At 42.5% G+C, this 10,589-nt stretch overlaps 2 protein-coding genes across 2 annotated transcripts; both read right to left on the bottom strand.

The window, feature by feature from the left end:
- Positions 1–285: 285 nt before the first annotated feature.
- On the bottom strand, positions 286–4,694 carry LOC149283758 (ribosome biogenesis protein BRX1 homolog). The gene is made up of 10 exons (XM_089497280.1): positions 4,560–4,694; positions 3,726–3,837; positions 2,891–2,934; positions 2,236–2,306; positions 1,705–1,754; positions 1,542–1,615; positions 1,351–1,401; positions 1,161–1,262; positions 750–878; positions 286–534 (listed from the first exon to the last, which is right to left on the bottom strand). Exons 1-10 carry the CDS (start codon positions 4,692–4,694, stop codon positions 286–288), a joined length of 1,017 nt encoding a protein of 338 aa, XP_089353406.1.
- Positions 4,695–6,013: 1,319 nt separating this feature from the next.
- On the bottom strand, positions 6,014–9,170 carry LOC149283759 (cell cycle checkpoint protein RAD1-like). The gene is made up of 5 exons (XM_089497333.1): positions 8,976–9,170; positions 8,353–8,461; positions 7,374–7,632; positions 6,734–6,832; positions 6,014–6,197 (listed from the first exon to the last, which is right to left on the bottom strand). Exons 1-5 carry the CDS (start codon positions 9,168–9,170, stop codon positions 6,014–6,016), a joined length of 846 nt encoding a protein of 281 aa, XP_089353459.1.
- Positions 9,171–10,589: the final 1,419 nt, after the last annotated feature.

Here is a 10,589-nt window from a genome sequence, read left to right on the forward strand (position 1 = left end):
TTAGACGTATTGTTACAATAACCTTGTTCTTCCCCTGCTAGCCATCTCATGATACCGCAGAGACATCAACATGTTTGAATAAACAGTAAAATTCACATCTTACATGAAAATCCCAGAAGAGACACATTTGGTTTATTATATAAAAGACTTTCTGTATAATGAAATATCTAAAGCAAGGCGGAGCGCAGAGCCCTCCAGCAGTTGTTAAACCATCAATTTACAGGTGTGAGGGAAGGTTCAGGGTCGGGTGGTCTTGCACTAAATAAATCACCCCCCTCGCAGAGTTCATGCGCGTTTTTTGGCCAATCTCTGACGTTTGAATTTCTTGTCTTTCCTCTTAACGCTCGGTTTTGGCAGCGGTTGCTGCTCCTCTAGTATCTGAGGCTTCTCCTCGGCTGGCGTGCGAAAGACTTCCTCCGTGGGGTCCGTTGGTAAAACCGCTCGATCTTCTTCCTTTCTGGACTTCTGCAAAGCCTTCATTTGCTGCTTCTCTCGGACCTTGGCAGCCGTAGCCAGACGGATAATGCGTCGATGCTTCAACCAAACACAGAACTTATTAATAAAGAGACCGGACGACGTAAACAGAGCAGCAAAGTCATACACATAGTAACTCCGGGGCATCCAGTCACATCAGCGACATCTTCAAACCAATCACAGCCAATTAAAGCAACTTTGCAATCTACCTCCATCTCTTTTCTCTATACACATAGAATATATAATTTATATATAATATATAGTCTATACGTTACCATGTTAGGAGACTGATAATGAGGGTTCTCGTATAGCGTTGGTCCACCAAAGCTTCCCTGGAATATCTTTATGAGATTTAGGACAAATCGAGGTCCAATTTCCACGAGGGAGGCGTCTTCTTCTACAATCTTAAGAAAAAGAGGAAAAAATACATTTATATAAAAATAAAAAAGGGATTTTATATTTACACTGTAATTATGTTCCAAAAACAATGAAAAGCCTAAAAAAAAACTAATATATAATTTCACTAGGGTTGCCTGTTGTACATCTAGAAGCCAGGATCATTTATAAGAAAACCACAATGGATGGAGAAAAAACCCCCAAAAACGAATATTTATTTTAAATAGTCTGGCAGCGCAAGCATCCTTGGTTCTAAAAAAAGGTTAGCAAGCCAACGAAACGTAACCAACCTGATAATTTCTAAACCAAATCCTGTTGTCAGCTATGGAGAAGCTAAACACGTGATCAACGAAAGGCTGGCTCTTCGGGTGATATCTTGGGGTTCCAAAAATCTGAATCAAAAGGATAGTCGACAGACGTGTAAGAATTAAATGTAAACAAAACACACAAAAAAAATAAAGAAAAACTACTTGGAAATACCTGTATAAAGAGTTCTTTCAGCAAACTATAGTGCGCGTTCTGATCAAACACCTGGAATGAAGCACATGGGAAGACCTAAAATCAGCTTATATTCCATTACACAAGGAAAGCAGCGCAAGAGTCATACATTGACCGGCACTCCGGTAACGTCTCAAGAGCCAAAACAGCGAAGGTTCTTGTTGAATACAAACCGGGTCGAATGACAGAACGGGACGGGACCCCTTCAGACAGTTTCCAGTCATCTTCAGCTCTGCCAGCGTGTGAACTGCGAAAACAGGTAGATCTCAGAGCGCGATTCCGGGGTAACCGACCCGCACCGCTCTGTGACGTTCATATAACGAAATAAAAACTTACTGTTCTGGACAAGAAACTTTGCAGACGGACCTTGGGGAGAATTAGATAACCTAAAATAAAGAGCCTCATTAGAGCACAGATGGTATTTACACACAGCATTATCATCATTATTACTATGAGCAGTGCTAGGGCAAATAGTGAGAAGTGCAATCACCATAGTAACCAATGGAATGTTCCTGTTTGCACAATTTTTATATATTCATAATTTGTCTTTAGCCACAACCACGATCTTGTTACTTTTCACGGTCAATTCAGCCCACGATATGCCAAAACTGGACACTTATGGAACTAATCTAGTGAACAGCACTCTAAACGTCATAAACGGTGCAAATCAGGGCAGTAAAGGGGGATAGATCGGGAGATTTACTTGCCCCAGGAGCAGTATTTGCGTTGCGTATTAACTTGAACATCTGTCACCGTACGGTGCGGATAAGATCGAGAATAAGGTCTAATCGATTAAACATTTTCTTTTAACTGCCATCCAGTCCCGTGTTCTATAACACCGGCAGATGCCGTCACATATTTACTCACCACATATACAGATCCTGCTTCTTTTTGGCCTCGAAATAGATGCATTTGTTGCAGTTTTTCATTTCACAGACCTGGATAGCAAGAGAGGGTTCATTAGAACAAAGGGGTCTTATTACCCGACACCGACCGCATAATTACTGGGGGGTGACCAAATAAATGTTATTTCTCACACTTTCACGACTACCAACACACCAAGTCCTTCTGCTCCACGGACTCGGAGGCAGAAAACAGAGCTTACGTCACACTTTGCATTCTCTGCCAACACCTGGGTTCATCTACAGTCAGTAAGCAACACTGGCACCCCGACCTACTAAGAGGAGCAATTCTCCCAGCTACGTATAACGCAGGGCACAAGGAGACTGCGTGTAGGGAAAATCAAACGGCTTTAAACAGGATCATACAAGACACACCTGAACGCTGTCTGTAATGATATTTCTCCTGAACCGTCTCAACCTAAGCCATGTAATACAATGCCGGGGGTCTCGACAGTTTTCACCAGGATCAGAGAGGGAAGCGACAGTTAACTTTCTCTAAAAGAGAAATGGATATGCCCCCCCCCCCCGAGATGCCTAAAAACCCACCACATTCTGTTACACAGCTATCTTAAGACATCGGCCCTCCGCATTACAAAAGATAGACACAAGTATCCACTTACCTCATTTATAACAAACAGCTTGTCTTTACGATCCATTTTGGTATCTGTAAACAGGAAATAAACTTAAGTCTTAAAAAATAAAAAATAAAAACACCAAAATTTAGTTAACTAAAAGGAGCTGAAAAAGCAGCCATTAATCCAGTCTTAATTAAGTCTACTTGACCCGATTATCATTATTTATTTATTTTTATTTTTTTTTTAAAGGGCCATCCCAGCCATCAGATGACGTTAATGTGTCACCCTTTACATCTTCCCTTTGCAAATTCATGAAGGTATTCTGCGGACCCTCTGATATCCATCGTCCCCTCTCCCTGCCGCGCACAAGATGTAGTTTGCGACAGACCGCTTCAGCGCCCACTTGCGAACATTGCGGGCATGCGCGGCAAGCACTCCCATTTACTTCACACAGAGTACATTAATGTCCCGACACCAGAGACGTTAAATACATGTTAAACTCTTCTAAAAGACTAACAGATTTAGCTGGGAGAGGAGCAGCCGGGTAACTGCAGCATCTGAAACGTTACTTCATTTAAAATGTTACATCTAGAATGCTGATCTCACTTATAGTTTAATAAAGATATATAAAATATATATATTTTTTTTAACATCTGTCACAAAAATTACAAGTTTAAACATCATCTATTTCAGCTCCCAGCCGTTCCTACAATCCGTGTGGCAGGGCAGCAGCACCGTCAGCGTCTCCCTTGGCGAAGATCTCTCAGGGTGTTGAGGAACGTAAGCCAGTCAGACAGATCTCGCTGAACCAAAACGAGCCGATGGATACATTTATTTAAAAGAGGTACATTTATTCACGGTTAACCCCGTGAAGTCCTACCTGCTTTAGCGTGCGGCATCAACGTCCTCAAGTCTTGCATCAAATGTCTGGTGCGAAAATTGATGCCGCGGGAAGAAAAAATAAGCACCCTTTCCTTGTTCTTCCATTTCCCCTAAAAAACAAACGGCGGATATACGATGGATCGTTGTTTATCAGAACGGCTTTAATTAGGTTCAGTTGTGAGCATCATGGATGTAAAATATTGGCAAAGCCCAGCATAACATTTATATAGCGCTAGCCTATACCACAGCGCTGCTCGACATCCAAGCACAGCAAAACCGGCAGCAGGTTTCTCAAACAGGAATGTTGGTAGCTTTAAGAAAACAGCATTTTAATAAATAAAAAAAGTGACACCAAGACCGCTGTATGTTTCTTATTACAGTAATTGCCCCATAACAAGGCCCAGGGACTTCTCTCATAACTTGTAATGACAATCTACATTCTGTTCCCACAAGCATTCAATGGAAACGCTGCAGTAATCTTCACAACACCATAAGTTGGAAAGACCATAGTAAGTATAGTCAAAAACGTTGGTAGAGAAACGGAACAGCCTCCCATCAGAGGTGGTAGAGGATAATGTAGTGAGGGATTTTAAACATGCATGGGATAGACATATGGCTCCTGGACCACGGACACTCCCGCCATCCTACTCGTCACGTTATCCAAAGTTGGCATTAAATGGGAATATACTCGGCGCCCTGCATCTTTACGCATTTAACTTAATCGCAAAGCATGCTGCTCTCCAATAGACTGCCGTTTCCTGCCACCGCTGCGGCTCCCTTCAGAGTAGCTGCCGCACTCGCCCCTCGTACGGCCCTTTCCCCCACCGCTTACCTCAGACACGGGCGGCGGGATGGCAAACTCCTCGGGCTCTCGCTCCTGGCTGCTCTCTTTTGACTGAAGTTTCGGTTTTTTATTATTTATGCCGGTCTCAGGAGCTGAGCCACGTTTCCTACGGTAGGCCGCCATGTTGGTTTCCCAGCGGAAGTTACTAAAGAGACTTTCTATACTAGCCACCTCTATGGTAGCCGCGCAGTGTTACTTGGAGCAGGCGCCCTCTAGCGGACTACTTGGCGAACACCTAAAGCAAGTTCATAATACTCGGTGCTGCTTAATTACTTTCCCCCATGGGAGGGACAGGCGTTTGATTTTTTCCGATGTCTCAGGAGAGGGATAGACTTTAAAGAAACAGTCATGTCAGAGTTTATTGTTAAAATAAATAAAGGCTCCAGGCACTCAAGGGTTCCAGCTGAGGCAGATTTATTAAAGAAGACAGAAACAACGTTTCGACCTCACAATGAGGTCTTTAAAAAGTTTATTGTTAAGACTTTTTAGTAGTTGTTGGCGCTACCTTTTGGGCAGGGTAGGCATCCATGTTTAAAGTGAAAGGAACTGAAATGCAGTTATTATATAGGATGCAAAGAGTTGAAGGAGGAGGGTATCGTTTAACCCTCTATGTAGCAGAGACGAGAAACCCATCTCGATGCAGTAGTGTCGGGAACAACATTGCGGAACCTTTAGATTTTTTACCCTTTTAACATTAAATTTACAGATACAGATCGTCAGTCTGACATTGGGGTCTATTTACTAAAGAGTCCTGGGGCTGTAGCCCATTACTGTGCATCAAGGTAAAACACCAGTGAACTCGTCCCTCCAGCGAGAGGGGTAGAGCTGGATCCGTATAATGTATAGCTAAATCAGCGAGCAAAGATTTACAAAATCTCCTGTATTACCTATGCATTATGCAGGGCCAACTCAGACATTCTTGTCGGAAAAAGCCACAGGGACTGGTCTTTCATAAAGCACAATGACATCATTCTCCCTGATAGTGATCCCATTATATGACATGGTGGAGCCAGGGACACAACAGTACATATTTTTGGTTTCTTTTTATTTTACCCAAACAAACATACAAAAATGCTTTATTCATAACAGAGCTCAAAAAGGTCAGGCACTTTTTCAACCTTATTAAAGTCATTTAGGAACAGTTTCCCTGAATATCAGGAATATAAGATATTTATAAAAGGGTTAATCTCTTCTCCGGCGTAAGGAATAGAATTGATGGAATCACATTGAAAAATACTCTTCAATAATCAGAAATGGATCAGAGGCACCTTAGTTGAAATCTGCAATTTGGCTGTTGGAACCCGTCTCTACTGGCATCAGGTGAGCCTGGGGTGCCCACGAGACCCTCTGAGCTGCACCTGGGTCCATTCCACAGGAGGGAAAGAAGTGCCCCCCGATCAGAGAGGACATGAAGAACTGAAAATGAGATGTCCGACTAGAGCCTAGGATTCTGCTTCATCCATGTCTTCATCTGGGCAGCAGTAATATTCTACAAAGCAGATCTGTCCGTCTTCATTCCTGATCATGTACTGAAGGGATAGAAAGCCTCTGTTGTCTGTTCGGATGGATACTTTACAGGATAAAGCGAGAGCCTTTGTAGATGGCTTTAGCAGCGAGATTTTATACCTAAAAGGGGAAAAAAAGACAAGAACTGAAGTTACTCGCGTGAAGTAATACACTTGGGATGGGACAAGGAAGGCAGCCTAGTACTGAAATTACACACACAGCTTGCGAGCAGGTCCTTCTCTATCTAATGTATCCGTTTGTTTTAATCTGTCAATTCTAGTTGTCAGACCCCTTGAATATTTGTATTGTAAGAAGCACTGAGTAAATTATTGCAGCTATATAAATAAAAGATTTATATAAATCATGTTCTTTTGCCATAAACTGATGAGGGTAGATGCAGGGATGTCAGGATTGGTTCCACCATATCCCCAGATCTTTCATTTGTCCAGGCTCCTTCTACACTCTCACAATGCTCTGGTACGTGAAGCACATCACTGTTACCATAATGCTTAGACAGACAATAGATGCAATGAGCCAAAAGTGCTACATGATAAAACACAAATATGCAAATACGGTCTCTTTAAATTAAATGTTAGATGAACTTGTTTTTAAAATGAAGACAGTGACGAGTTTACACTCTTTGCTTTCTTTATTACCTGTTTGTCTGAGTCTGACTGCACTGGAAAGCCTCTATCAGATCTGAATCTTTGGGGTAGTCGAGATGAGCGCTGCCTGCGCTCCCAAACGTAGACAATCTATATGACGAAAACAGCGAGAGTTTAATTTACAACACGAAACTTTCCAGAAAGAAAACGAGCCACTGAAACTACTTAACAGAGATCAATATTCATCTGGTAGAACTTGAACATATAAAGCAAACCAAACAATAGTAGAATGTGTTTACTCTTGTTGGAGAGCCCTTTTTCTAGCATCATAATCCCACCACATGTTAAGGAACTTCTACAATGGTGAATAATTCCTTTGCATATTGGAACCGCATAGCAATATCTCCAAGAGAATACAATTATCTCCTTCCAGCAAATTACATCTGACGACTTTACGCAAAGCCGTAATTTCAATGAGTGGAGTTTCTAAGTGACGGAGGGGTTGTTTTTTCTAAGTGATATCACTTAAGCGAATTTTAATTACGGCCACCTATAGAAAAAGGTATAAGCTGCCTCTTTACATCTTTAAGAATCAATATTACTAATGAAATTGCAATAGTGGTATTTTTAACACTGTCTCCATATGCTGGTTAAGAGCAGTAAAGCACAATAACAACATAGTAAAACACACCTAAAGTACGGCTTGTCTGGTGACATAGTGATTTGTAGAAAGTCACTGGTCATGTCCAGTTCGGAAAATGCTTCTCTCAGCCCTTCTGACTGCAGAATGATTTTATTGACGACGTTCGTGCTGGAGAAGTCGAAATCCAGCGTCTCCTCGGGCTCCTGGGTCTGGATTTTACATACTGTTACCACTCCTCCTTCTTCTAGAAATAGGGTGAGCGGGTAGCCGTACCCCTTGTAGCACATCTTCAAGGCAGTTGAAATAGCTGCAAAAATTTTATTAAAAAAACAAAAAGAGCCAAAATGTTAATCCAAATCCCCCACGTTTCCCAGAGTCTTGAGGCAGCTGAGGGTCAGCTTTGTCAAGAAACTCTGTAAACCGAGTACAAATTGTTCAGGTCAGAAAATGTAACTACGCTTGCGCTTTCATCTAACAATATCTGCATATTCACACTGTGGCCAAGTCATACAAGCCCAGACTTCTCCCTGTTTGTGATTTTTAGTCGCTCTTTGTCTGTTTCCCATTACTCTCGGCTTCCTCCATTCTTGTACCGATAACTATGAGGTTAAGTCACTAAAGTATGCATTACCAAGAGCCAACACTGGTGAAGATCTCCAGCAAGATGAACTCAGTTGACCCCACATAATGAACAGTTAACATTGTGAGATTTATATAGGTTATGCATTATGCCTGGCCACCTCAGCCCTTCTTCCGGAGATGCTCACTGGAGGTAGTCCTTCATAATGCATAGTGAAGTCAATCAGTGGAGATGTCTGTCAAACCCATAAACTCCTGCTTTAGAGAATAAACCCCTTGTTCTTAGCTTCTTCCAATCTGTAGGTTATACGCATAACCCACAAGGTTTAACATGGTGGAAGTTATCGTTCAAGAACGACAAGAGTCACAACAACAATTCCCATGATGGTCAATCCAATTAAAAGGCACAAAATATTAAAATGACAAACACAAACCTTAACCTGCATACCTGGACCAGAGCTGGCGCCAAAAATGGTCAAACAGTCCAAGAGGACAGTGAGATTTATCCGAAACACTACAGACTCCTCATTTACGTTGAATTCTTGAAAGATCCCAGCCTGTTGTACAAAAAATAAACCACATAGTAATAAAGAACAATTTACTGTTTATCAGAGGCTATAGCCCCTTGTTTACGCTGGAATTTTGTGAACATGAGCTATGTTGTTTTTTTTTTGTTTGTTTGTTTTTTGTTTTTTTTAACATGCTTGCAGGGAGTTTACAGATGAGCTGCAGTTTCTCACTGACATTACGAAGGGCCAACCCTGGCGAGCTTCTGCACCAAAAATGGATGATGCTCTAATAAAACATTGAAGTCAGCTGGATTTTTCGAAAAGTTACTTCACTGACTCAACCATGCGTTAAACAGGGACGGCTCAGCCTGCCATCTCATTCAGTTAGCCAGGGCTGGCTCTTATAATGTGTGTGAATCCACAACTCTAGCATTAGTGAATAGACCCTCTTACACAAGGTAATGCATGTTGATGATCAAGTTGGACAACAATGCCACAAATCAACCCACTGCATAATAAACTGCAAGTCTTCTCATAATCTGCATAAACCAACTGAAAATACCTGAATAAAAGCATTGGCTTGAAGACACTTTGAATTTTCAACGGTGACCTTGAGTCCATTGCTGGTAGCAAAGCAGGCAGCATGGTCCTTGAAGTGAACGGCTTTCAGGATATTGGAGAGGTTGCGGACGTTGTCCAAGCTGCAGGTTAATATATACTGTTCATCGTCTGCATCTGGCTGACTCAGGAACGACATATTATGGACCTGCGCAGAAATAAAATATAAAACCGGTGCTTAGCTGTTTGGGATATTTTGAATATACACCGGCATTGACATCGGTGGATCGGCATCCTACGGCTATTCTCTGGCTAAGGATCACAGACGTCGTGCTTCATGGCAGATAGATCAGGACCGTTTTCAGAAAGGTATTGAAAAGACGCGATGATCCTCCCAACCCCTGGAAATGCCTTTGTCTTATAAGTACTTATATCGACTTATACAATGAGGTGTGTTAAAGGGACAACGCGTTTTATTACTACATAATATACGTTTCATGTGTTTTTCACCAAACGCCATTCCAAGGTTTTAAACGTACCGTTGCCCGAATATTTGTGAATATCTGTACACCTGTACCGAAGCAGCCGTGTATGTAAAGTAACACACAGATATTCCTAATTGGATCCAGGCCTTTAGTTTTTTTTATAGCAAACGCACTCAATTGCAGACTCGGTACCCAAAAAGAAACACTTCGTATTGAAGTAGATACATGAGGATTATCCACAAGGCCCCTCGAGGCGCTAGGATGACGTTATTACCGTATTTGCTTGAAAAATACCCCTCGTCTTCTAATCAGGGTCATCTTATAATCAGACCTCAAATAGAGGTCTGACTATGAGACTAAGATCCAGATCCCCCGCACCACTGGATCCTTCTGTCCCCCCCCCCACACACACACACACTTACCGGTGCTTCCAATTTCCTGCTGTATTGCCGGGGCAGCGGGTTGACGTCCACGCGATCCGCGTAGACAACTGACGCTGCAGCCGGAAGGAGGTGTGGCTAGCAGCGGGGGTTGTCTGCGTCCATCGCGCAGACCTTCCCCGACTGTCAGAGATCAGAGTTCCCCGCACCGGTGTGGGGTGGAGTGTTAAATGGGGGGGGAGACGGAAGGAAGACTGCTGCACCGGTATACAGCAGGAAATTGGAAGCCCCGGTAAGGGGGGGGGGGGAAGAGGAGGAGTGTTAAATAGGGGCATAGGGCATTTCTGGAGGCAGAGTGCTCTATGAAATGCCTTTTAACCCCCTGAACGCCACTCTGCCTCCTGAAATGCCTTATACCTCCCTATATGCCACTCTGCCCCATAATATGCCTTTTAACCCCCTAAATGCCAGAGTGGCATATAGGGGTATAAGGCATTTCTGGAGGCAGAGTGGCACATAGGGGGTTAAAAGGCATATCATGGGGCACAGTGGCATATAGAGGGTTAAAAGGTATATCATGGGCCACAGTGCCATATTGGAGTGGCAAGCCTGGGGGCAGATTGAAAAATACAAGGAAATAAAAACAAAAAAATATTTTACTCAATCATAGCTTTTATTAAAAAATGTAATAGTTTACATGAATTAACATTTACTGGTAAAACTTTTTTTCCTATAGGGTCATCTTATATTCAG

This window comes from Sceloporus occidentalis, unplaced genomic scaffold (assembly GCF_023333645.1).
Source record: "Sceloporus occidentalis isolate IW3139 unplaced genomic scaffold, rSceOcc1.0.p SCAF_101, whole genome shotgun sequence".
NCBI lineage: Eukaryota > Metazoa > Chordata > Lepidosauria > Squamata > Phrynosomatidae > Sceloporus > Sceloporus occidentalis.

Coding starts and splice junctions, on each gene's coding strand:
- LOC149283758 (XM_089497280.1), bottom strand. CDS start 4,694: ATGGCGGCCTACCGTAGGAAACGTGGCTCAGCTCCTGAGACCGGCATA. Junction 2,307..2,890: donor AGCTGTTTGTTATAAATGAG/GTAAGTGGATAC, acceptor CTTGCTATCCAG/GTCTGTGAAATGAAAAACTG. Junction 535..749: donor ATTATCAGTCTCCTAACATG/GTAACGTATAGA, acceptor GTTTGGTTGAAG/CATCGACGCATTATCCGTCT.
- LOC149283759 (XM_089497333.1), bottom strand. CDS start 9,170: ATGTCGTTCCTGAGTCAGCCAGATGCAGACGATGAACAGTATATATTA. Junction 8,462..8,975: donor AAGCCAATGCTTTTATTCAG/GTATTTTCAGTT, acceptor TTTGTACAACAG/GCTGGGATCTTTCAAGAATT. Junction 7,633..8,352: donor TGGCGCCAGCTCTGGTCCAG/GTATGCAGGTTA, acceptor AAATTTTTGCAG/CTATTTCAACTGCCTTGAAG.